This window comes from Cydia fagiglandana, chromosome 5, assembly GCF_963556715.1.
Source record: "Cydia fagiglandana chromosome 5, ilCydFagi1.1, whole genome shotgun sequence".
Classification (NCBI taxonomy): Eukaryota; Metazoa; Arthropoda; class Insecta; order Lepidoptera; family Tortricidae; genus Cydia; species Cydia fagiglandana.
The window spans coordinates 9,438,578-9,466,558 of NC_085936.1; the positions used below are offsets into that span (position 1 = coordinate 9,438,578).

The following is a 27,981-nucleotide window of genomic DNA, read 5'->3' on the forward strand; positions in this document are numbered from 1 at the left end:
TTTTAATACCATAGGCTAGATATAAAGGCCATAACACACTATCGCACCGCACCCATGAAGTTATATTGTTTAAACTGGAGCGATTTGTCACTTTTTTTGCCACACTAATTTGAACCTTATCACCGAGACAGAAAGTTGTTCGTACCAGACTAGAGAAAACGGTCCACATGAGATAGAAAACCCGAGCCCTGTGTCTCACTCGCACATGTTGCCAATGTTAAAAAGATACCATTGTGGTAGAAATTATATCAATAAATAAAAACTCTGCTTGACGCTGACAAGATCTGCTTGACGCAGTATACTACTGAAATTCATTATCTTCTTATAATATGTTTACTCTATTTTGCGAATAACTATATTAATTTGTAAAGAAAACATTATTTATTAGAACATGACTTTTATTGACTGACGTGTTTATATATCATCAAGTAAACCAAAGAGAGTACATTTGACAAGTACCTTCAAAGAGGCTAAACATACCGCCCACCAAAATACTTATTTTATACTTAAATAGCCTTGACTTACAGTCAAAAAAAAAAACATTAACATAAATAGCAATTAACTCTTGTCACAAACCCTAATCGAATGAAATATTCAACGTAATATACATTTCATGCAAAATAACAACATAACTTTGTAACTGATCAATACTGGTCATGAAATACAAATCAAGTACCTAACCTAGAGGAAAAACAATTCAATCAGCTTATTGCGATAACAATAAATCCTCCTTATGATATTGCAAAGTTAACCGCCCACCATGAACCCATTGCGGTCTATGTCATTTTACTTGGCAATAAAATTAATTTGGATAAAGGTCTTTTAATGATATTATCACCCTTACACTGAAGGCTAACAACTCGGACTAAATTGTCCGCCCCCGGATGTAGGTCCTTAATTTTACCCAATAGCCATTTGGCTGGAGGCATATCATCTTCTTTGACAATAACAATATCTCCAATACAGGGAGACTTCACAGTGTCGTGCCACTTGTATCGTTGTTGTAAAGTGTTAAGATACTCCACTCTCCACCTACGCCAGAAATCTTGCATTCTATTTTGTATGAACTGCCATCTAGTAAGCAAATTCACATTTCTTTCTTCATAGTTTATCCCAGGTACGTTGATTAACGGTTCGCCAATTAAAAAATGACCCGGTGTTAGTGGATTTAATGTTGCTAATGTTTCGTCCATTTTACACAAAGGTCGAGAATTTAAACACGCTTCGATTTGAGCCAATAATGTTGATATTTCTTCATATGTCATTTTTGTAGTACTGCTTACTCTATTGAGGTGTTTTTTCATCGATCTCACACCAGCTTCCCACAAACCACCAAAATTTGGTGCTCTTGGTGGAATAAAGTGCCAGGTAGTTCCATCGTTAGCTAGCAGTTCTGCTATTTCACTCGCTATGTTTGTTTTACCTTTGGAAAACATGTCCTTTAATTCTTTGGCTGCTCCTGTAAAATTTGTACCATTATCGCTCCAAAGGTGAGCACAGTGACCTCTCCTGGCAACAAACCTTCTAAATGCTGCGATAAATCCTTGTGCTGTAAGATCTGTAACCGCTTCTAAATGAATAGCTCGCGTAGACATGCAAACGAATAAGCAGATATATCCTTTCGTAGTCTTATAACCTCTCCCTTTCGAAGTCTTCAACTGTACAGGTCCAGCGTAGTCGACACCACTATTCAAGAAGGCGCGATGAGATGTAACCCTTGAAGCAGGAAGCTGACCCATTAATTGTTGTTGTGTCCTTGCTTTGTCTATAATACAGATTTTGCAATTTCTTGTAACTTGTCTTACAGCTGATTTCAAGCTTACTATCCAGTACTTGCTGCGCAAGTATGTCATCATCTGCTGTATGTCACCATGTAATGTTTTTATGTGAGCTTCATTTACTAATAATCTTGTTATGTGTTGTTTACAAGGAATAATTATAGGGTGTTTCTCGTCTTCTGATATTTGTGCATTATTAAGCCGCCCTCCAACTCTTAATAAGTTATTTTCATCTAAGTAAGGTCCGAGACTAATCAAGGAGCTCTTGTTCTTTATTTTACCGTTTTCTTTCAGATCTTCTATTTCTTGATCATAGACCAGACATTGATAATATTGGATGCATTTGTTTTCGATATTATTGAGTTCCGCGGCTGTCAAAAACCTTTCTCTATTTGAGCTATGAGTATGGTCTAGAAATCTAAAACACCATGCTAAGACTCTCTTCAATTTGGACATAGATGAGAATCTTTCCCAAACTGGGTTGTCATCCAATCTTACATGAAACGTCTTTCTCATCTCGAGGTCAGTACTTGGTATTTTGGTTCTTTCAAAATCTATATTCTGATATCTAAGCCATTTCGGTCCCGTCCACCATATATCACTATCCGCCATGTCTCTTGAACTTACACCCCTTGAAGCGAGATCCGCTGGGTTGTCTGCTGACGGAACATGTCTCCATTTGTCTTGGTCAATAAGTTGTATGATGTCGGATACTCTATTACCGACAAATAACTGCCATCGACTTGGTTGAGACTGTAGCCAAGACAACACTACCATTGAATCTGTCCAAGCATATACATTGTCCATCGAAACCTGTAATAAATCTGCCATTTCTCTTAGAAGTTTCGCTGTCAATACCGCAGCACATAACTCTAATCTTGGTATAGTCAATTGTTTCAAAGGTGATACCTTTGTTTTTGCAGCAAGCATACTAATGTGTATAATATCATTTTCATCTGTCACTCGAAGGTAGACTACACCTGCATATGCAAGTGATGATGCATCAGCAAAACCATGAAGTTGAATATCCTTGCTACGAGAAGTTATCTTGATCCAACGTGGTATCTGTATTGATTGAAGTTCACTTAACTCTTCTCGGTAATTTCGCCACTCCTCGACAACTTCGGGTGGCAGTTCATCATCCCAGCTCAGATTATACAGCCATAATCGTTGTATCATAACCTTGGCTGTTATTATTACAGGAGCTAACCATCCGAATGGGTCGAACAGACTTGCGACTTCTGATATTATCTGTCTCTTCGTTGTCGGGATTCTAGAATTTGGTAAGTTTACTGTAATTTTGAATACATCCTCTTTTCTATCCCATGTAAGTCCCAATATCTTTATAACCTTGTCTAATTTAATTTCAATTTTGTTCTCAGATTCTTCACATGTTCTCCCGTTTCGGAGAAACTCGAGCAGCTCTTCGGAGTTACTTGACCATTTCTGCATTTCAAACCCGCCTGCCTTTAACAGACAATTAATATCTTGGCACAGTTTCTTAATTTCAGACTTATCTTCATGTCCGGTCATTAAATCGTCCATGTAGAAACTGTTTTTTACTATCGATGCCGCACGTGGGTAAATGTGTGCTTCATCATCGGCCAATTGATTGAGTGTCCGCACAGCTAGATAAGGTGCAGCAGCAGTTCCGAATGTAACAGTAAGTAATTTGTAGCTCTCTATTTTTTCAGAAGGTGTATCTCTCCAAACAATCCGCTGTAAGTCTGTGTGTTCGTCTGTCATCCACACCTGTCGGTACATCTTAACAATGTCTCCAATCACACAGATTCTATGGGCTCTCCAGCGAATTACTAGACTTCGTAAGCCCGGTTGCAGTGTGGGCCCTATCATCATAGCGTTGTTTAACGAGACGCCACGAGAGCCTTTCGCTGAAGCATCAAAAACCACACGAACCTTCGTAGTGTCTCTAGTTTCCTTGACAACAGCATGATGAGGAAGGTACACTGCTGCAGCATCGTCTTCCACTTCAGTTCTCTTCATGTGCCCTAATTCCAGGTACTCATGAATGACCTTTGCGTATTCCTTCTTCAAATGATAATTTTTCTCAAACTTCCTTTCCAGCTGTTTGAATCTCAACGTTGCTTGCTGTTTGGTCTCTCCACATGACTTCACCGTATCCTCCACACTTTCTTTCAACGGTAAATGTACTATATATCTTCCAGTGTCATCTCTCGTTGTAGTTGTTTTGTAAATTTCTTCGCATAATTCTTCTTCCTTTGACCATCCCTTCATGTTTGTATAACCTTGTGTTTCAACCTCCCAAAATCTCTTTAAAAGATTGTTGTCTTCTTCTACTTGACGGATAACATGAAAGCTCGCATGTTTGCTAGGTCTGGAAGAAGTTGTATTAGTGTCACCTGTCACAATCCAACCTAGGCGTGTATACTGTGCTACTAAATAGCCCGGTCCCTTCATAAACCCAGATTCAAGAATTTTGCCATAAACGTCTGCACCAAGAAGAATATCAACTCTACCCGGAATATTAAAGGTAGGGTCAGCTAACTTTGCATCATCAAGTTGCGGCCACGGTTCACAATTTACTTCCCTAGCTGGTAAACTACGAGTTATAGATTTAAGTACATATGCATTTACCTTGACGACGAAATCGGGCTCATACCTCGACGAGATTTGTAATTCCACCTTGTTTTTTATGCAAACGCTACCTTCTTCGATTCCTGAGACTACTCCGCTAATTGTCGTTTTCTTCAAGTTTAACATCTCTACGACTCGAGCTGCGACGAAGGATATTTCGGATCCTGGGTCAATGAACGCTCGACACATTTGCGGCTGTCCACACTTCGATGTTACATCTACTAACGCTGTAGCTAACATAATGTTTTTCTCAGTTGCTTCTTCATTTGGTCTAACGTGTGCAACTACCTTTGAGTCATCTAAGGACGTGTCAACTTTATTGTTTTCTTGCATTTCTTCTGTCGGTTTTGAATCTCGATGCAGTAAAGAATGATGACGTCTCTTGCACACTTGGCATGACGACTTCTGTCTACATCGCCACACTGCATGATTGGGTATGAGGCAGTTAAAGCAGAGATTGTTTTCTCGAACAAAGTTGTATCTGTCATCTAATGGTTGCTTTGCAAATTGTTTACAATTGAAAATGTAGTGGTCTTCTTTACAAAATGCACATTGTATCTCTAAACAAGTATCGCTGGCTGTGACGTGAAACGTCCTTGGGGCGGCTGGTTTCCAACTCTTGTTATCTGGTTCTACCATTTCTAAAGTTCTAAACCGAGTTTCCAGGAACGACTTCAATCTTTCGAAAGTTGGAAACACTGATGAATCTTCGCCATTTATCAACTCTTCCCAATGTTTATGGCTATCAGGGTCCAATTTTGAAACGATTATGTAAATTACAATGGCATCCCATTGAGTTATTGGTAAACCGAGATTTTTGAGAGAATTCAGACATTCTACAGACGTATCAAGCAGTTGTTTCAAAGCAGTGGCTGATTCTTTGACAATTGTCCTCTGGCCAAAAAACCTTTTAAAATGACAATTTGCGATGTACCTTTTGTTATCGTACCTTTTCTTCAAAATATTCCATGCTTGTTGGTAATTTTCGGCGGTAATCGAAAATTGTCTTAATAGGTATTCTGCGTCACCTTTCAGGTTAACTTTCAGGTAGTGCATGCGTTGCACATCATCTAGCGAACTATTTTTATGAATTAAGGTGTTAAATAAATCGTGGAAGGATTGCCACTCCGTGTACTCACCGCTGAATGTTGGGATAGTGATTCGGGGTAATTTTATCTCACTGTTTGACGCTTGATTGCCTGAACTATTTTCTATAACTTGGTTGTCCTTTATTTCGGCATTAAATTTCTGCAAAACTGTCTTTAACTCACCCTTATACATGTAATAACGTTCTTCAAAAGTATCATATAAATCTTCCGTAAAATATGATAATTTGCATTTGTCTTCCTTTGAAACGCCGGTAATCAATCTTTGATGGATGGTTTTGAATTCTTTATAGTTATTTTCCAATGTTTCTAAACGGCCTTGTACGTATCCTATAGTAATTCTTTCTTTTGGCGATTTTTTGAAATTCACGTGTGCCTTTTCTGTTACTTCTAAGTTGTCTTGTTGAAGTGTTATAAGACTTTTAAGAGTCTCGGATGTCGACATATTCGTTGTGAATTTCGAAAAAATTATCTAAAATACGTAAATATAACGTGCACAATTTTTACACAACTTCACTGTTTCTCTTTATTTTAATTATCCGGTTCGAAGGACCATGTTTACTCTATTTTGCGAATAACTATATTAATTTGTAAAGAAAACATTATTACTATTACTTTTAGTGCTATATTCCGATTACAGTTCTGATATCTTTTAAGTAATTTGTTTCTCCTTCGATATCACGGGCCTATAATCCCGGTTTTTTGATAGGCTTGCGTGGGGACACAGATCCAACACGTAGAGGCCTCTTGGAGAGCTTTAATGTCATGTAGAACGCCTGCTGGAACCCGTTCACAGGTGCAACAATAGACACCCATGAACCGGTCTCAGCAGGCATTTAAGTAATTTGTTAATTATTATGATGTTAATATTATTAACTGATTAAACCAAGCATGTGCATAACAAAAAAAAACATTAAATTGAATATGGTAGAAATTGTAGTAACTTTGGATATTAATTGGTATCCCCAACTTGATGACATATTTTTCGTGTACACACACACACACACTTGTACAATACAAGAAAACATTCTCAAACTCATTAGGGTGACTATGATATCGGTACGATTTGGATCGGTCTTACAGAATTGTTATTACGTACTTAATGTAAAAATAAGTTTACCTAAATAGTATACTAATAAATAAATAAAGATATACTTATTTCGGCATGTTTAATTATTCGATTCATGTTATGAGAGCTATATAATTGCCAAAAATTAAATACTAAGTCCTTAGACATTACAGACTTATATTTATACTTACTTACATAATATTTAATTACTGAAACGTTAATTCTAACTATTTATATATATGTAATCGATTCTATATAGGTTGGACACACATTTCCGTCAGTATACAAAGGCGGCAAATTTGAAAATTTTGTTACAATCACAGATCTACGATGACGCTTACGCTTAAAGAATAGCTTAAGTATGCAAAAGGGAAGTCATCACGTATATGAGCACACCATGAGTATGATATTGATAGTGATAGGTATTTTGTTAAATTATGAGGAGCATAAATAGTGTAAGATGCCGGTTTACACAGTTAAATGTAAGTTTTTATTTCGTTGTGTGCTAATATTTTATTATTTTAGTCAATACTCAAGATAATTTCGTGTATAAACATAAATTGTTACGCCACGCTACGCTAGGGCTTGAGAAAATGACTAGTATCGATAACTAGTCGGTATAGTATTAATATAAAGTAATTTGCGATACAAGTGTTGAAAGTAGGAATTAAATTCGTAGAGTGGTGATAAATTAAAATACGACCGAGGGCAGTGGTGGCCGAGTGGATATGACGCCCGACTTTCAATCCGGAGGTCGCGGGATCAAATCCCGGCTCGTACCAATGAGTTTTTCGGAACTTATGTACGAAATATCATTTGATATTTACCACTAACTTTTCGGTGAAGGAAAACATCGTGAGGAAACCTGCATACATCTGCGAAGAAATTCAAAGGTGTATGTGAAGTCCCCAATCCGCATTGGGCTAGCGTGGGGACTATAGCCCAAGCCCTCTCGCGCATGAGAGGAGGCCTGTGCTCAGCAGTGGGACGTATATAGGCTGATATGATGATGATGATGATGACGGCGGACCACACCTTCCTCACCATCGCGATTACGCCCATCCACAGTAACAGCTTTTATAACGACTAAATTAAGTAAGGTTGTGTGAAGCGTTTTACAGGAGAGAAAAAAACTATATCCATCTCTTTTCTGGGACAATTATACTAACATAGGGAAAATACAGTATGATTTTCTCTGATTATGCACGAATGAGAAAAGATCCTGGCCTGGATTATGCTAATATCCCACATATATATGACTTATGGTCACCCTAATTAGAAAGAGATGGAGGGCTCAGGTTTGATGTCTCATCTGGACACACTTTTTGGCCAGTGTACACTATCCCGATTACTCTCTACGTCCGTGCCAAGGTCGCGATGCGGTGCGATAGTGTCATAGACTTATGATAGTGTATTTTATCAAGCGTTGTTGGATTTTCGACTTTAAGCGTTGGTCGTCAAATAGAATTTAGCGTGCGCATGGATCAGTACTATATTCTTTGGCATGGATTCAAGCACTTTTTTAACGCGCGTTGTAAAAGCGCTCATGGGTATGAGGCCTTACACACGATCGAAAAGGTCCGGTGCGTCCGTCTGGAGTAGCTATTATGGAGTCTACGCTAATGTTACCAGTGTATCGGTATCGCTTCATTTAAGATATTTTTAATTACTCATGTGTATATATTTCGTAACAGAGGGGCTACCGCCAAAACCGAAATTCGCAAATTGCGGGGATCTTTCTCTTTTACTCCAATGAAGGCGTAATTAGAGTGACAGAGAAAAATGCCAGCAATTTGCAAACTTCGATTTTCGCGGTTATAGCCCAGATTTTTGTATAATAGAAAAAGGCTACTGTCCCAACTACATACCCCCCCGTACAAAATAAGCTCAATAAGCCTATAATTAAACTCTGTTACAATATCGCTTAAATATGGTATTTGTTAATTTATAGTTTTCAATAAATTTCTGCATCATTAGGATCATTACATTTCATGTGGGCATTGGGCAGTTACACGTATGTTAAGGGCAGGCTACATCAAATGCACCCTCTATGTTCTCCTAACCGATGGCAGTGATCGCTTCATGTGGGCCACATATAAGATATAGGTACCTAAACCCATTGAGGTACATATATGTATATACAGAGTGGAAAGATAAGTCAGGCCCTGGAGGAAAACTACCTTAAATCCTTAAGCTGGCTCATTTTACTAAAAGGAGACATTCCTTTATTTTTTAAAAGAAACAAAACTGCATTAGTTTCCCTCCAGGGCCCGAATTATCTTTCCACACTTTATATATACCTCAAAGCCTAAACCTAATGTGAAAATGAAATAAGAATGAAGATGCCATTGAATTTTTACAATTATTTATTACAAGAGCCTTGTTTAAAACTGTAATATGAAGGTAGAAAATAATTATGTTCAAAACATATATTAATGAAATACAAACTGGTTCTCGTCTCGTCACAAGGGATTTCATTATAACTTAATCTACGATGTCCAAGTCCAACTTAGATCCATTAGAATGTTAATTCATGGATTACTGACAAATTAAATATCCAACTTTACACTACATGATTACAAGTTTTAACAATTCATCATTAGTCATTAAAAAAAGTTATATCTACAGTTGTATGTATTGAAGCATAAACATTATGTAAAATTAGTAGGTATAAAATTCACACAGCTAATAACAAAATTTTATTGATCATAAGGTTCTAAAGGTTTAGGTGTAATGTAACTTTGCTGTCATGCTAAATCTAAAACTAGGTAATATGATGTATGGCTAAGGCCACATAGAGGTGCATCATAGAGAAAAAAACACAATATCTAGGATATTCCATGTGAATTTATGTCTACCATGCATTACTAGCTAACCCCATGTAGTCTGTAGCCTGACAAGCAAATTGATCTATGAATAAACAAATATTTAAGAAGAACATTATACAATCATAAAAAAACCAATATGAGAAAATTGCAAAAAATACTAGACGTTTTAGCATGCAAACTTTGATCGTCAATACTCATAATACTTTTATTGCCATTTATATTAACAGTAATATTGCATTTAGGATGATTATTTCAGGCTGTGAGAAGGATATCCCAGTTTATTTCATTATTGTACACTTCCTGATCTAGCCACAGCTCATAGTTTTCTTTGAATTCGTCATCCAAATCTACATTAGACTCCAGAACACTATTTATGTCTGTGTCAAGAGGTGTAAGATCTATTTCAATGTCTCCACCAGAGCCATATCTTCTCTGATTAAAGCGATCCACGCTGACTCTCAAAGCACACTCTTCATCTTGGAAATCCCATGGCCGAACATCTACATCATTGCCAAACGCCCAGTCATCATTCAACCTATGTCTCACTTTAGAATAAATGGCACTGATGGTTTTCATATTTGTTTTCCTCCATTGACGTCCCAAGTACTTTGTCTGCATTTTAAGCAATTTTAGTACGTAAAACTGCATAAGAGCATGTCTGACCTTAAGGGTTCGTTTCAAAATGGGCGCACTTTTGAACACAACCAGCATCATTATTCTTGCGTTTTTCCACTTGGTCAACTTGTTGAGAATTCTCAGTAAATTGATGCAAGAGAAAACATTTCTCCATGAATATGGAACTGAGGAGTCTCCAATATCCAAACATTCTTTTGTCAACTCTGGTTGCTCACCAATCACGCAAGCAGGGAAATCAAATATTGGTATTGAATTCTTGGCTCCAACATATGACAGGATATTTTGGTTGAAAAACTTTAGAACAAGCGGCATACAGTTCGCATAGACTAGATGTTGTGACATGAATTCAAATTGATATATGTGATTTAACTTAAAGTGTTTGAGTAGAAGGAGTAATATAGCTGTGATGGCTTTGACAATGATCTCTTTGTGTCTGTTGACATCAATGCCAAGTTTCAATGATTGCAGGACTGTCATAGGCATTTCTTCAGGAAGTAAATCTGACATAATGTTGAAAGTGTAAGCTTTAGCTGTAGAGGTGGGTGCAGCTGCTAAGAGTATCTTTAACAGTGCAATCATGTACTGCGGTAGGTTTGGCAGCATGGCTCTATACAGTATTTCTACTTCAGTTTCTTCAACATCTTTCTCACCTCTTGTTAAGGGACTGCGGGCTATTTCAATTTCTCTTTCAATTTGAAGCTCAGACAAACTGGTGTACATGTGCTTTCTTAGTATATCTATGCCCTCATGTATGGGTTGCGGGAGACCATCAATTGTCTGTCTGTCCCCAGGTAAAGAGTAGCCTACAAATTTGATTCTGACATTATCCAGAAACATGTCAATATCTTTCTGCCGGACTTTTGATTGCCATGGCAAACTCCGTGGCAGTGGTGGGGGTGGTGGGGGACTTTCAAACTGTTTGAAGTACATGTAATATGGACAGTTTGGGTTTTGATTTGGATTTTGTGTATTATCTGCAGGCATAGACTGGAACTCCATAGAGTAGTCTTCAGACCCATTGCCAGTTTCTTCCTTGTCTACAAATATTTGTTCATCAGATTCATCCAGTGAAGTTTGCTTCATAAAAGTCTGCCTTCTCAAAGCGCGCTCATTTTCTGATAGTTTCATTTTTCTCCCAACAGGGTTTTGATTCTCAAGCATGTCTGCAGCACTTGGGGGCGGGGAACTTGCTCTCATACCTTTAATTATTTCAAGGGTGTCTTCAGTTATTGGGTCTAAGCCATGCTTTTCTCTAAGCCTTGATTTCCTTTCTTTCAGCTCCTTGGACCCTCCTAAGTACACCAGAAGTATTTTCCACAATAACAGTAGAACTTTCTTCATAGGGAAATGTGGTGTTGTGCCCGCACAAAGATGTGTCACCATACTTAACAGTTTGACAGGTAATAACTCATCACCAAAAGGTGTTCCAAGTTCTTCTTTAAAGTTTTTTACTAAATGTACAAACTCAGAGTCAGGATTATCTTTTTCAGTTCTCATATACTCAGTGATCAAATATAGAACGGAAAGGATCACTCTGAGGTTTGTGGAGTCTGCTAGTGATTCTGCAAGTTTCCTTGAAGCTATAGCAGAGCTGCTTTTCACAATTTCGAGATTGAGAAGTTCGACAAAAGCGGTGAAGACGCCCATGTCATACAGGGTCATCACGTTTATGCGCGCCCAGTGAGCTTGCTCGGCGTCTGATTGCATCTCCGCCCAGCATCCCTGCGCCAAATAAAGGATACAGCGAGACGCCCGCATTCGTATGTCGTTCACTGCCACATCCAGGTGCTCTAACAACTTCATCACAACCGTCCGTTGTTGCTTATTGGACAACCTCTGCCAACTGGGCGGTAGATTAAACTCTTCCATAATATCTTCGAACGCCTTGACATTCAGCTGGAACTCAGGGTGTTCAGTGTAGCTGTACAGCTCAGCTATCTCGTTGGCCTGTGTATCGCAGTCGTCGTAAACAAAATCCAGCTCGGGGCTCTCCATATCGTTGACACAATCGCCTTCCTCCATGGGTCGACGAACGTCGGGCATTTTGGCACCACCCCGACGCCCGTTGCCATTCGTGCCCATCATTGGGGAAGCCAAAGCAAGCGCAAACCGTTTTTTAATTTACATAGCTATCCTGGGATTGCGCATTTATTATTATTGTTCGTAAAATGAACAGAGAAACTGGATTGATTGATTACCAATTCACTTGTACCACAGACAGGCGCATTGGCACAGACTAAGTAAAAAGGAAAATATTTTGACAGATGGCAATCGAATGTCATTTCTTGATATGAATTTGGATATTTATGGTGTTTTGTAATAAAATGCATTGGAGTTTCTTTTATTTTTATCCAATACATTTTTGAAGTTTAAGTGAAAATAATGACTAGTAATAAGCATTTTCTAAAAATATTATCACAGCTGAGTTAACTAGTAGTGACATCTAACCAAAGTAACATACTCGAATTAGTATTCTACTCAACAAATTAAAGATGGCGCTAAATAGCAGTCTACTGCAAGGTGACTGCAAGATTGTTGTTCAGGTTCAGAGGTGTCCTGCCTGAGTCAATGATGAGCAGAGTCAGATGGCGCTGCAATCTTTAAAGAAACGTCAAGTGCGATTCGGACTCGCGCACGGAGGGTTCCGTACCATTATGCAAAAACAGCAAAAACAATCACGTTTGTTGGGATGGGATGGATGGGATTACCACTTACATATTTATTTTATTTTGCTTTTAGTATTTGTTGTTATAGCGGCAACAGAAATAGGTCAAATAGGTACATCATCTGTGATAATTTCAACTGTCTAGTTATCACGGTTAATGAGTTACAGCCTGGTGACAGTCAGACAGACGGCAGGCGGACAAACAGCGGAGTCTTAGTAATAGGGTCCCGTTTTTACTCTTTGGGTACGGATCCCTAAAAATACCAATTTTTGTTTATGAAGTTAAGAACTCGTAGCTCGACAATAAAAATCACGCATTGTTTTAAATTAATGTTTTGCGAATATAATATATAAATATGAATAACGGTAGTTTTGGCTTAAAAATTGGCTCTTCCGTATTTTAAATGAAAGAAGAATTTAAAAAAATACCACGAAGACACACGAAGAAATACCACTTTGCGAGTTTTGCGACGTTTCGGAACACCGGTCCGATCGTTGTAACGCTCAAACCAACTGGGCTATAACTGTGATTTTTTCTCTGTTACTCTAATTACGTCTTCATTGGAGTAAAAGAGAAAGATCCCCGCAATTTGCGAATTTCGGTTTTCGCGGTAGCCGCTCTGAGCCATAGACGACTGCATTAGGTATTTCGATTGAAATACCTATTGCTGTCAACTCTGTCTATCTACTTAGTACAACAATGATTTTGGCTCTTCCGTACTGTCTGGCTGACTTTTACATATGTATACATACAATCAAAAAACGAATTTTCAAAATCGGTCCAGTAATGACGGAGATAAAACATACAACCGAATTGATAACCTCCTTCTTTGAGATTTTGAAGTCGGTTAAAAAACCGGCCAAGTGCGAGTCGGATTCCCATTACCATTCCCCCCCCCCCCCCTTTATCTCCGAAACTACTGGGTCAAAAATATTGAAAAAAATACACAATTGTTCTTTACCTATAGATGACAGAAAAACCTATTAGAAATGTACAGTCAACCGTGAGCCGGACTTAATTACTTAGTTTTTGATCCGACCCCTACGGATTTTTTAAAGACATTTCACTCACTAACAATACATTGTTAAAAATTGTGTAATGTACGGAACCCTTGGAACGCGAGTCTAACTCGCATTTTGGCGGTTTTTTTCTTATCCCGATAAGCAATATAGACTGATAAGAAATTTTGGTTTTAAATAGATTTGTTGTACAATTTCAATTCTAATAATTCGTTAATTATCACAATAGAAATTCCCCAAAATAGGAGTTTAGGTTTACCTACATTTTTCATAGTACCCTCAAGAAATACTACTGAAGTTTATATATGCTTAGCCGGGGGTTTTTTAAATGCACATGTACCTAAATATTTTACTTTCCTCGTAGGTATTCGAAATGAAACCTAGAGTGTTTAACTCTGGTGAAAGGCATCATTTCAGTCTTGCTGCCGTATTCGAACTTCAAGATATTCACAGAGACGACACACCGTACTAGATCCATTCTAGATACGTTATAGTTTAGATATCAATTCTCTTTTGCAGCGCAATTCCGGCAACCAATGTCACTTTTACGTTAGATAGAGTAAGATATCTATTAGATGTGAATTGGATCTCTATATCCTGGGGAAATCGTTCAAGAGTACCTATCTCCAGAATCGCGCAAATGTTAAATTTGACAGGTTAGATCTTAAACATATCGTTATCGTATCTTGGTGATCTCTAAAAGATATCTAATAGATATTATCTATTTCAAAACCCGAATCGGGCCCTTGGAGTATTGGCGCTCTCATTGCGATCGAGCGCCAAAATTTTGTAATGTTTTTGTTGCTTAATTGCTTATTATATTAACAGCAACGGCTTTATGCAATACATATATATAGTATATCATATTTACCTGAAAGTTCATTGTCTTCGAGATATTTGGCATCAATTTGAACAAATCTGGTTTTCTGCCCTTAATTTTTGTGTTAATTTCTTTTTGTGTAAGTTCTTTCACAACAATCTAGTTACGAAAAAGATGTTATTTTAGACAATGTTTAAAAAAAACATAAAAAAATAAGAATTTTTTTCTTTAAAAATCCGGTAGACAGGACATAAAAGATTGAAGAACCGAAAGCCGTTTGTCTTATTTTCAAATCTATAGGTATTTATGTAGGCCAAAATCATAATCATAATCATTTATTCGATGCATCCATGGTGTTTTACAGGTGTTTAAGTTGTTTGTTTAAGTTCACAGGCGGTTTGTAGGCCCCTCCTTCTTAAGATGGCGTTGCCCCCTCCTACTTATTAAATGTAGGAGATTCGATTCAAAACTTGTCAAAAATCGATGAAAACCGCAGGTAGCCCCTAAATAATCTAACCATACTTGCGTTAAGATAAAAACGGTGTATGTACCTACCTACATCTAATTATTAAATTTAAAACGTTCCCCCTCCCATTAGTTAAGTGCCCGGCAGGGGGTGAAAATATCCTTTGTTGTATTACAAATGTTCGGATGTCATCCGCGCGACGTCTGACGTGAGAACAAACCAGCCTGCGCCATTAGGATCCTTTTAGAAAAATCTCTCGCGGTTTATGGTTTGGTGTAAACACTCGCGAAGATAGTCGGCGATTCAGGAAATGAATTAAAGGTTCACTAGATATGAAATAGTAAAGATACGTGACGTTCCACGGCAAATGGTACCTTATGGCGGCTGGCGCTTACGCTATTATTAACGCCGCTCCAATATTCAGCCGGGGCAATGGTACCTTTTGCCGTGGAACGTCAACGTCATATATGTCTTTGATTTTAGTAAAATTGTGTAATTTTCGCACATGGCTTCAGTGAAAATTCTATAGCTCATTGGATACTCATTCCCATTTTCAGTGACTAGCAGCATTCATGCAATACGAAATCCCGAAGGTACCTAGGTACACATGTTAATTTAATACCTATCTCCAATAACTATCTCCATCTCATTGGAGTCGTATCCGATTATTTAAAAACAACTTATTATACTACTACATACTTATACTTATGTGTTTGTGTATTTTTTGTCATATATTCCATACACCAATTTTAATATACAATAAGTTTCTACACTGAGAGAAAAATCATTAGTAAACTAAACCAGGAATTTAAAAAAAAAGGCTACAAATATAATGACCACCAAAAAATACTTTGGTACCCTAAATAAAAAAATCATGCTTACCAAAAAAAAATACTGAACACCAAAAAAATAAGGCCTAAAATTACAAATGTACCACCATTTTAATTACGACTGCACTTCAAATTGTATTCGAATACCAAATATATTGAATGATTACCAAAAATCATTAATGATCACCAAATCTTGAAGACCAAATAAATGCGATATTTTCACCTAAATAAACCACTATGATACCAAAAAAATTATACATATTACCAAATAAAGTAAAATGATGCCAAAATTACTAGCCCCTCCCGCTCAACCCCCGTACCCCGCACCGCATAACTTAGGTAGGCATACTGAAATGCTACTAGAAAAGTATGTTAGGTTAGGTTTGTACTGCTATCAGTAAAGTGGGCTAGGTTAACACTGCGACCCTTACAGAAACGAATTGCTACTAGAAAAGTGGGTTAGGTTAGGTTTGAACTGCGACCCTTACAGAAAAGAAATGCTACTAGAAAAGTGGGTTAGGTTAGGTTTGAACTGCGACCCTTACAGAAACGAAATGCTACTAGAAAAGTGGGTTAGGTTAGGTTTGAACTGTGACCCTTACAGAAACGAAATGCTACTAGAAAAGTGGGTTAGGTTAGGTTTGAACTCCGACCTACACAGAAACGAAATTCTACTAGAAAAGTGGGTTAGGTTAGGTTTGAACTGCGACCCTTCCAGATAAGAAATGCTACTAGAAAAGTGGGTTAGGTTAGGTTAGGTTTGAACTGCGAACCTTACAGAAACGAAATGTTAATAGAAAAGTGGGTTAGGTTAGGTTTGAACTGCAACCCATACAGAAACGAAATGCTACTAGAAAATTTTGCTTTGCTTTAATAGGATAGCAAGATATAAAATTTGGTTATAATTTTACATTAAAATGGAGTTCTAATTTTGGTGGTCATTTACTATTTTTGGGTTTACAATGATTATTTTGGTGTCATTTTATTTAATAGGATAGCACGATGTAAAAATTTGGTTATCAATTGACATTAAATTGGGGTTTGAAATTTGGTAATTATTTACAATTTTTGGGTTAATAATGATTAATTTGGTGTCATTTCCTTTAATAGGATAGTAAAATGTATTAAAATTGGTAATCATTTCACATTAAAATGGTGTTATAATTTTGGTGATCATTCATTATTTTAGGGTGGTAAAGTAGATTTTATTGGTATTAAATTTTATTGAATCTGGTGATCAGTTAAATAGCAGCCATTAAAAAACAGTTCTGTACTGGGGGAAAAATGAAGTTTAGTAATAATTATAGACGTTTCACTATTTCTGTAAAGTTTATTTATTTCTACAAACAGCTCAGTAATCCTAAATCTAATTTCAACAAACAGATAATAGAAATTGCAAGTACTAATAGAAATTGCAAAAGTCAAATTGTTCCTATTAGTTGACTCTCCTTGTCCCCGGATTAAGTTTATTTTTGTAATTCTAAGTGTGTTTTTGTTATCCTTTTCTCTCAGTGTATTAATAAATCTACACACACGACGAAATAAATACATAATAATAAGTGACGTCCCACGGGTAAAGGTATATATACCTTATGGCGGTTGGCGCTTACGCTAATATTAACGCCGCTCCAATATTATTGCGGCGCTATGTGACGTAAGTGCCAGCCGCCATAAGGTACCTTTTACCGTGGAACGTCACTATAAGAATAAGTACTCTGCCATTAAATTAACACACGATCGATTAATCCGTTTTGAATTGAGAAAGTGACAGAAGGTATCGTATCGTACATTTATGATAAGTAGGTGTCGTGATAGTCTCGTCTCGGCAGAGTTAAATTTTGAAAGATTACAAAACAATAATAATATAATTATACTTTGCAGACCATGGATATCACATTTTGGCCACTTCACCAGTTATTTTCTGGAGTCTAGTTGGGCCCTTGTATAATTGTGTTGTAGGATAAGTAAAGCGGAAAAATATTGAAGTAAATACCTAAGTAGATACTTACTTAATATCTATTCAAATATCCCTCTTAACCACCTCCATTAAACCCGAGATCGTTTACAATAAATCACCCAAATTGCCGACATAAATCAAACAATAACCGAGATATTCGATCCGATGCCCATCATAAGCTTTTAGAGATCCTTTGTGAGGGTAAGAGCCCTGACATAACGTGTTATCAAATAAAAGAAAGGTGTGAAAATTCACAGGCGGTTTGTAGGCCCCTCCTTCTTAAGATGGCGTTGCCCCCCCTACTTATTAAACAGCCAGTAGCGAGGCAGGATTCGGTGTTGTTCGTACCTACAGAAACTGTTTGGCACCACCTATTTTCGAAAGCAATTATCAGTTCACGCGGCGATGATACGGCACCGGAATCTCAGTTAGTATGGTCTGTTATACCTACTGACGTGGACCTAATATTATTTATTACTATGAAAATTATAAAAAATTGAACTATAATTAAATTTTATAAATAATTGAACATCTCATAACGATAATTGACAATTAACAATGGATTTTAATCACATATCTAGCACGTGTGAAACCGATGCTATTATAAAAACAAATGAAAATTATAGTGTTGTGTGCGATCTTCGCAAAAATCCAGTTGAAGACAGTGAATCTGTAAGCGATAATGAAAGTGAAAACGAAACTATTGATGTTATTTGTGAAAACAGTGATCGCGGGAGGTGCAATGAAAAAATACGAAATATAATTCAAAACCCGTATATTAATGAACATAGGGGTAAATATTACGATCAGACTCGAATCGTAGTGCCTGCTAAATTAAGAAGTGACAGTGTAACAAATGCTAAGAGTAAAACTTTTTTGATTGATAGTATTTTAGGGAATAATAAGTGTAGTAATGAATCTAGATCGCAATCTGAAAATGAACAATTTGAGGGAGCAGCTGATGAGCATAATGGTAAGAATATAGCTAAGTACCTGAATTAATGGCGATTGGAATTGATATAAATGGAAACCATAACAAAGGTATAGGTATAGGTATCTCTAGTTTCTGTTGGTTAGATTGAAGAACAACCGTATTCCAAGTAGGTACGCATAATTTGATTCGATTAGTAGATTTGTATATTTAAGTTTTTTATATGTTTTAAAGCTAGTTAATTGTGTCACACTTATGGTGACTTTAATAGTACCTACACATTTTTATACCGGGTGTGGCCTTTAATACAAGCAAAAAATTAAACTGTAGGTTGTACTCCTCACACCGACCAACATTTCTTCAGCAAATTTTAAAAATAACTAGTGGTTTTGTTTTTAATACACTTTAAAGTTACCTATTTATTTTTTGTAGAAAAAAATTGCCAATTTTATTTAATAACATTTTTACAACTTTATAACAAATCACTAAAACTTATAAATAAAAAATTTGCCCTAAGTCATGGTCCGTAGGTAGGGTGCCCAGAAGGCTGGCCGCATTGCCCCGCTGGATGGCAATGCTGATCCTTTGGGCAAAATATAGGCCAGCCCTCTGGTCACCGGAGGCCTCTATGAGGCGCTTTGATAACTCCCCATAGAGGCGACGCGCGCTAGGTCCCCACGGCCCCAAGGTTTCCACACCAAACGCCGCAAATATGTAGCTACTACCTAGTGTGACATACTTGCGGCGTTTGAGGCTTTCGGCCGAGGATGCGGCCGCACCAGCGCCAACTTTGGTGCCTGGAACATGGGACGGCGCCAGGGTATCTACGCACGTAGCGTCCCAGACAAGTGGCCGTCCCATACTCCAAGGCACCAGCGTCATTCCGTCAGGCCTCTTGCCATCGTCCCTGGCCAGACCGTTGGGCTCGAGGACCGCCGGTACCTTGGCACTGACAAGGGCCCTTCGGATGACGTCGTTGAGGCTGGCGTGGCGGGGGATCCTTCCAGCGCTACGGCTGCATGAGAGGCCGTGGTGGCCCAGATTATCCACCATTAGAAAAAAATAACATTAACACGCTATATTTTGATCTCATAAAGGAGGGTGTCTTTCTTACTCGTAATAAGTGGCCATGGTTCAAACTTCTAATGATTCGGTTAAATTATGTTCTAATGTATGGGCAAGAAAAACAAATTATAGCCAGCATTCAATGAATGTAGTATGATACCTTTGGGCATGGTGCTTGACGCACACTAGCGTCCCTCCTCCTCACCCTGATGCAACCCCCCCTTTTAGCATGGAATATATCCCGGTTTACGGTTTTTTTTATTTTTGAGAAAAGTATTAGAGTTAGGAAAAAAGTGTCAAGGTAAGAAATAATCCTTAATAAATTTTAAACAAAAAAGATTATATACAACTTTTTGGTAAGACTAACTTGTTGAAGTTCAATATAAGTTAGTACGTGATAGTACTGAAATAAAACTAATACGGAGAATAAGCTTGCAAGCTTATTCTCCGTGAAGATTTCTTTCAGTACTGTCACGTAGGTACTATGTTATATTGAACTTCAACAAGTTTTTGAACGGTTAAATTTTGTCGAAGTTCATCTAGCTAAAATATCAATATGGTGCGTCGTATCAAAAAAATGTATATAACCTTTTTCGTTTAGAATTTAATAGGGAACATTTCTTTCATTGACACTTTTTTCCTATATTGTATACTTTCCCCAAAAAACAAAAAAAACTCTCAATCGGGACATATTTATGCTAAAAGGGAGAGGGGACGGGACGCTAGTGTTAGTAAAGCACCATACCCAAAGGTATCATACTACATTTATAGAATGCTGGCTATAATTAGTTTTTAAAAAAACACAATTTGACTGAATCATAATATTAGAGTTGCATGATTTTATATACGTTTCGTCCGCTCACCATCATCATCACGCAGGGTCCTTAATTGCTACCATCATGCATCGTGGTATAGGGTATAGGTACTAGGTGATTTTGGGGTCGTAATATTATATATTCGAGATTACGATCTCGAATTGTGAAAAAATATATGAAACGTATGCGGTGGGGGCATACGTTTCATCTAAGCACATATTAGATTTTTTTCGCAATGTTGTGGTTATAGGTAGTTCTATGGGAGATTTTTTGACATTTTTCATTTTTGACATTCAGGATTTCGATCCATATCACCCAGAATAAAAATGATAATATTGAAATTTGCACGGCAGTGTCATCGACGTCGTGTCCGGAGCTGAGCGCGCTGAGCGAGGGCCTGCTGGCCGGCCATGCGTACGCGCATTGGCTGGCGGCGCATCAGCCCTCCACGACCTTCTTTGGTATGTACCTATACAAAATACGTGTGTATAGCGATATACAGTATGTGTCTGAGCATGGGGCTTTAATTCCAGGGCTTGATTTTACTCGCTAAACTGAGCTACTTTTACTATGGGACAAACCCTAAAATCGGGGATTTTTTTTTTGGATTTTCCATAGAAAACGTCGATATCTGATCAGACAAAATGTATGAAAAAGTAAAAAAATTTTTCGGGATTTCGGGGTTGGTGCCATAATAAAAGTAGCTCAGTTTAGCGAGTAGAATCGAGCCCTGGATTTAAAGCCCGATGGTCAGTAACACCCTGTAGCTACTCATTAAACTAATTTCATAGTTTAACTTAAGTGTTTTTTGTTTACTCGTGCGAAATGTTTGGATCGCCCTGGCCGCGTAGCCAAGATGCCAACCGCTTACGCTCTGTAGCGATCGAAATGCAACTGTCACTGTCACTTTAATATGGAAGAGTGATAGAGAGACATGATGCTTTTCGTTGTCGAAGCGATAGCGATCGTAACCTTGGCTAGGCCGACTGATCTCTATTTTGATGCACTGAGTTGACTGAGTATGCCTACTTATAGTCTGTATCTTTAGGTATTTAAATAAAAGTAAACGAATTCTGCCCTCAAATGGCTCCTTAAGCCAGTTGAGGGTAGATGAAAACATTACACGATCAAATAATGTAGGTTGAGGTCAGGTCGTTGAGTGAATATACCAGGCGGTTTTGTATTTGGTTGGTTAACCAATAAATGTTATAACTACCCGAAAATGTACAAATTATTAAAGTTTAATTTAAATACCTAAAGATACAGAGTATAGTACTGAACATAGCATCGGTTCATGTTACCCGCGCGCCGCGTATTAGGTACCTACTCGAAAATGCGTGATTTAAACTGCTGCTGCATATATTACAGGGTTGTATGTTTTACTTTTATCGAACTGAATTTTGAACATTGTCACAGTGACATTAAATCGAATTTCAACTATCTTGAAAATTTAACATAGAACCCTGTAATATTGGGCCAGCGCAGTGGCGACTTCATTAGGAGGATTGTGTTTTCTAATAAACGATTTATTCCCCAATTTTCGATCCATGTGATATAGTTTTGTATTACTCGCTTTTGACTTCATCACCTAAACGGAAAAAAGTGGCCACCATTTGCCGTTTATATAGGTGATTGATAAAGCATAAAATAAGCAAAATAAAACAATATTTTTTTAGGAATGAATTCTCATATATTCTTCTCAGTTTCGTTATTTTTCGTTACGTAATGAAACTGAGCTTAGGTGTAAAATATACGCCAAACGTTATCAGATTAGTTACAGCAATGATCAATTTCGTTTATTCTCAGTTTAGTTACGAAATCCAGAACGTACATTTTGTCTGCAATTCACCCAAGAAGGCTTGTGTTGTGGGTACTCACACACCCGGCACAGTTTGATTTATACAGTACTTATATCGAAAAAGTCATTAAAAAATCACAAAAACACGCGCCCTGTTCAAGTGTTCAAGGTGTTATGATCCCTATATATTTATTTTTCTTTTTTAACTTTGTTGAATCTTACATAATGCAAAAGTTAGGTCTTTTATCTGTAAATATTTGGAAAAATACATATATATTATAATTCAAGTGTAGGTAGGTATTGCACTGCCAAAATTGCTATTGTAGATGTTTAAAGGCCCGACTACGGCAACGCAAAAGGAGGGTTATGTTATGGTACCAAGTCTACTCGTCATGTCAGTCAATAATAAGGAAAAAGACAGTAGAAAAACAAATAAATAACTTATGAACTAAATACATCTATAAATAATACTAAATTAAAACTAACAACCCTAAATATATCTAAAATAAAATAAGGAATATAAAAACTACTCAAAGAGGCCTCCCCGCGCTACCCCCGGCGCAAAGGTGCCCATCACACTCGCCAATAATAAGTGTATTACTAAAAAGTACCCTATGTTTGAAGAGTATTAGCTGAAGTAAAAGAAGAAGAAGAAAATCGGAATCGGAAGAAGTCGGAGAAGTAAATTCTGGTGATACAATTAGGTTCATACAAATAAACAATTATATACATACAAAAGTAGCTCTTTAATTTTTCGGCCGCTCTATTTACCACACCTCGTTTCGGAGAATGCCGTTGTAATCGAGGTGGGAGGGAACCGGTGTGACGACGCAAGTAGAGGCCTATACCGGCATCATTTTCAACCTCTACGAAATCGGGAACGTTCCCTCTGGTTACACACCATCATCGTTGGCAACGCCAGCGAGCAATTGTTTGCAGAAAACGAAACGAAACGCTAACGTAAATAAATAATGTATGGAAATGATAGCGTTTCGTTTCGTTTTCTGCCTTTTTTTCAATTTTTAATTCAAGGCCTGACTACACGGGGACTATTTTTCGCCAACCTGATTAAATTGTCCCATCAAATCAGGCCGTGCGGAACGCCAATTTGACTCGCCGAATTCGACCGCCGATTATGACTGATATTACCGATAAAATGGGGTGCGGACGCAAGAATACCAATTTATGACACTAGTATTCTCGTTTGGGACATTATTTTTAAATTTCACCATATCACCATAAATTTCAAATCAATTGGTGAAAGTGACCGAATTGGCGTTTGCGTCCGCACCGCCTGATTTGATCGGACAATTTAATCAGATTGGCGAAAAATTTGGAGGGCCAACCTATTGATGCCGATGAGGCAAATACTTCCGACAAAGGTAGGTAGAGGCGATGGTGTTTCCTAGAGGAATTTCTTTTGGCCGCTCGTTAATAAATTAATTGCGAAAACAGAAAGGGTTTCTTGGGTTGCGTGTTTCTAGCATAGACAAAAAAGATAACTCATCTCAATACGAGTATTAATCAATGAGCCCAAGAGGAATCACACATCATGTCGTTAGCGTTGCGTGCCGCGCGCGGGTGCGAGTCTTCACACGCGTCGGCACGCAACTCGCCAAATCATTATTTGTAGCTCTGTTTATTAGAAGATCTTGATGATTCACGTATGTTTTTCCTAACAAAGTTACTTTATGCGGTGTCTTAGCTATCAGATATAGAGGATTTTGGGTGTCCAACACTAAGAAAATGTTTCCGTTATCCAAGAACAAGTGCCGACGGTAAAGTATATAAGTAGGCACAGGTACTTAATACCTTTATCTCTTAACATAGGTGTACGCACGGTGGGGCAAGTGCGGCAACTTGCCCCACCCTGGTCTGTGGTCTGACGAGCAGCTAAAAAGTTTTAGGAACAATTAAGGCACGTAACCCTACTTCTGCCCCACCCTTTAAAAAATGCTGGGTACGCCTATGTCTCTTAACGATATAATAACGAATACCTTCCACCACCGTCTGAAATATACATATTCGGAAGGCGAAATAGCATATGATGGCACTGCATTTTTTTTATTTAGTCCTATATGATAATGATTGAACGAATTAATGGATGATAAAATAAAATAAGGAAGAATCATAATCAACAGGCCTTTTTGACCATTTGTGTAAGTAAATTATCTTAAACCGGGAAGCCCACGCAATAACTTAAACTGTTTAAGCGTGACCAGGTAGTTTGATTTACAGCATTTTGGTTCATTTTATTGGTGACAAACTTGTTGTTTGCCCACTGTTTTCTCACTCGCGGACGGTGGCTATAAAATTAGTGTGAGCGTGGCACCTCCGGGAAAAGAGCCTACTAGCTCGAACTTTCTATGCTTCGGACATTCAAACAATTAGTCAGTACTGTGTTTGGACACAAGATTCCAGAAAACTTTGCTTCAAGCAGTTTCTTATTCTTTCCAGGGTTGTCTACAAATATTTTTTGAACATAAGGAAAGGAACCTAAATTGATAGGGTGTGAAGAAGTTAAATAGAGTTTATCTTGCGGCAGCAAATGTCAAACAGGATTGGTCTTAACACATTCAGGACCAAGAACCCGACGAGGGAATTAAAAAACAAGAATTTGACACAATTCTAGGGATTGACAGGGCAAGCTATCATGGCGCCATCTGCTAAAAACTTTCACCGGCCAACCCCATTATTTTGAGAGATCTGGTTTGATTCTATTTTTTTTTAAGACGCGCTATGGATATTTTTCACACCACAAAATGATGATGGTAGAATGCACGCATGCAAGCTGGGTTGTAGAACAGTACTCAACAATAATTTTGAGTTCAAATAGTAAATTGTATGGTGCAATACATTTAATGCCCATAACATATATTGACTCTTCAATTCAAGCACAATCCTCAAGCACCGTAAGTCGTGAAAAATGTCCACCCACCGCACTAATTCGTAAAACCAACAGTCAGCGCGGTCGTTCGTCGAATCGTCGCTAGCCGGCGGTCGGTGGTCGCGACTTCGCACCGAGGTGTCTGTAAACTGCTGCCAACCGATAATTGCCAACAAAGCTCGGTGTTTGCCTACCGCTTTAACGCGGACTGTTGGAAACGATTAAAATAAGCGCGGTAAAGAAGCTACGTTAGTAACTAATCTACAGTTAGAGTGAGTTGCGTCGAAATCGGAAGGGTTATTGTATGTGTGTATATATATATGAACTATTTATTGTACATAACACACCACACAAATTTATGGCACAGGATAGGCGAAGGCGAACTTATCCTTTTAAGGGATTTCTTCCAGTTATTTTACCTAAAGAAAATGTTAGCAGGCTTGATTTGACTGAACTTGCGTATAGGAGCAGTTACCTATTCTTTTTGGACGTGCGTGACTCAGTTAAAATTTTACATTAAAACTTGCAATGCACATGCAATTGTACCTCATATACCTAAACCTCAAAATTTTCTTAATAAAAGCATTCAAGCAGCATGCAAGAGGTGTTCATTCATCACTTATCACGGGTAAATTTAATTAAATTTCATATTTCATCTTCAAGGCGAATCCAATAGATTATTTTTATCATTGAGCGATATCTAATATAATATAAAATATACTCCAATGACCATTGCTTATGATTTCACTTCATCAGCCAATGTAATGCTGTTATAATAGAAACCATACAATTTGTTTAAAAAATAGTCCACCGGCTTACGTAAATGTTTAGCGTAGCGTTAGCGCATCATTCGCCACAGAGCCTGTGTTTGCGCTCCAAGTCAACCCGCAGGCGCGGCCAAACAGCATGATTGTGTTTATTGCCACTTAACGAGACCCTGCGACAATTCCGATTAGTCGACAATACTTCACCGTGTATTGGTCTTTAGTGAGAGCTACTTTGTAAATGGCGTGCTTTCGTTAACTGGGGACGCTACATTTTTTTAAGGGTTAACGCTTGATTGTAAAGTTCAATTGCTGGATTAGGTACTCATCGATCAGGACTTCGAATTGCCTCAACTTCAGTAAATAAATCATAAGGATATAAAATATACATACTCGTACATCAAGGAAATGAATATTATTTTATTTCTATCCGTTGGCATCCGGTATCCGTTTAGACTGAAGCTGAAATAAAAACACAGATTGGTTTTTACTTTTGATGTTACGGCTATATGCGGCAGCAGCATACATGTATTTTTTGATCTTTCACTATTATTTGATATTTATCATTAATTATCAACTTTTCTATTTCTCAGATGAAAAAAACAACAGACGGCCGCGGCGTGCCGGGCCAGAGCGCAAGCCTCGCCAGGCCTACAGCGCCAAACAGCTGGAACGACTCGAAGCCGAATTCAAATTGGACAAGTACCTCAGCGTCTCCAAACGGATGGAACTCTCCAAAGCCCTCGGCCTCACTGAGGTCCAGATCAAGACGTGGTTCCAAAATCGACGGACAAAGTGGAAAAAGCAGCTGACATCTCGGCTGAAAATTGCGCAAAGACAGGGGTTGTTTCCCGGCCAGATATTTGAACACGCTTCACAAGCGTATTCGCTATTGAATCCGTATGCCTACGCCCCGCTTAGTTGTGTATTTACCCCAGTAGCATTGCCATCTAGTCCGCCGTAAGGTTGTGAAGTTGAATTGTTGGTTACGTTTGAATGTTTAATACAAGGAAATCAAATCGCAACTAAAAATAAGTATTCCGATTAGAACTTCTACACTTCATTGGCCCTCCATATTGGCTAATCCGGTACTGTGGGCCACAAAAGTTGTCGGATGCTTTAAAGGTGATATTCGAATATCAACTGCAGCTGCATTACTTTAGCGGTACATATCTACTGTGGCATTAACGCGGGCGCTGTCACTGTTTTTTTTTTCAAATTTACTAGATAAAATGAGTGACGGATCGTAAATTCTAACCGCGGCATTATACGGTAACGAGCGTCACTTATTTTATCAATGAACTACAACTTTGAAATCCATTTTACAAGTTTCTGTGACGTAGTTCTCAAAGTGTGGACTTGTGGAGCGACTTCCGGGCACGCGTGGAAAGACGTATAGGTACATAATGTGTTCAATGCGTCTAAATGTTTCGTTATAATAAAAACAATAACTTCGGAGCATCGGCTTGGCCATTCACAAGTTAACCGTCCTATTTTCGTAATGCTCAAAGTGCTAACTATTTTAATTGCGGTGCGAAAAGTATACAATGATCAACTTGCCACTTTTGACACATTGCTCATGGCCTAAATCAGACAGTTGTCACAAATTTACTGCTGTTAAGAGCAAATAATCGGACGTGTGGCTAACACTATTTTGAAACAGGTATAACATTTGCTAGCTACCATTTTCTCTTATCTACATATACAATCGGACCTAAAAGCGTGGCACTGGAAATAAAATCGTTTAGCGACTATCTAACTATACAGGGGGAGATTGTAGCTATATTTACCTACGTTGAACGAATATGGCGGTTAGAGAAACTAGCTAAGATGACAATCTATAATAGAAATCGCCAATCGAAATAATGTATGGAAATAGTCAATGCTTAGTCAAGTGGCTTTTTGTAGCATTTGTCATTTCGAAATTTTT

General features: G+C 37.9%; 3 protein-coding genes across 3 annotated transcripts; 1 reads left to right on the plus strand and 2 right to left on the minus strand.

Annotated features, from left to right (window-relative positions):
* Positions 1–1,441: 1,441 nt before the first annotated feature.
* Positions 1,442–6,055, minus strand: LOC134664729 (uncharacterized). The gene is made up of 2 exons (XM_063521475.1): positions 2,277–6,055; positions 1,442–1,558 (listed from the first exon to the last, which is right to left on the minus strand). Exons 1-2 carry the CDS (start codon positions 5,943–5,945, stop codon positions 1,442–1,444), a joined length of 3,786 nt encoding a protein of 1,261 aa, XP_063377545.1. The 5' UTR covers positions 5,946–6,055.
* A 2,862-nt stretch (positions 6,056–8,917) lies between these two features.
* LOC134664430 (striatin-interacting protein 1) lies at positions 8,918–12,255 on the minus strand. The gene has a single exon (XM_063521076.1). The coding sequence runs from the start codon at positions 12,116–12,118 to the stop codon at positions 9,650–9,652; it is 2,469 nt and encodes an 822-aa protein (XP_063377146.1). The 5' UTR covers positions 12,119–12,255; the 3' UTR covers positions 8,918–9,649.
* A 5,639-nt stretch (positions 12,256–17,894) lies between these two features.
* Positions 17,895–27,173, plus strand: LOC134664812 (homeobox protein engrailed-1a-like). Its single transcript, XM_063521549.1, has 3 exons — positions 17,895–18,764; positions 20,956–21,063; positions 26,645–27,173. The coding sequence occupies exons 1-3, from the start codon at positions 18,350–18,352 to the stop codon at positions 27,013–27,015; spliced, it is 894 nt and encodes a 297-aa protein (XP_063377619.1). The 5' UTR covers positions 17,895–18,349; the 3' UTR covers positions 27,016–27,173.
* The last annotated feature ends 808 nt before the right edge of the window (positions 27,174–27,981 follow it).

What these genes read in the sequence shown, in the direction of transcription:
- LOC134664812 (XM_063521549.1), top strand. Translation starts at nt 18,350, where the DNA reads ATGGATTTTAATCACATATCTAGCACGTGTGAAACCGATGCTATTATA. An exon ending in AGCAGCTGATGAGCATAATG is followed by an intron (nt 18,765 to 20,955) that starts GTAAGAATATAG and finishes TTTGCACGGCAG; the next exon opens with TGTCATCGACGTCGTGTCCG. An exon ending in GCCCTCCACGACCTTCTTTG is followed by an intron (nt 21,064 to 26,644) that starts GTATGTACCTAT and finishes TCTATTTCTCAG; the next exon opens with ATGAAAAAAACAACAGACGG.
- LOC134664729 (XM_063521475.1), bottom strand. Translation starts at nt 5,945, where the DNA reads ATGTCGACATCCGAGACTCTTAAAAGTCTTATAACACTTCAACAAGAC. An exon ending in AGATGAGAAAGACGTTTCAT is followed by an intron (nt 1,559 to 2,276) that starts GTAAGATTGGAT and finishes AAGCGGTTACAG; the next exon opens with ATCTTACAGCACAAGGATTT.
- LOC134664430 (XM_063521076.1), bottom strand. Translation starts at nt 12,118, where the DNA reads ATGATGGGCACGAATGGCAACGGGCGTCGGGGTGGTGCCAAAATGCCC.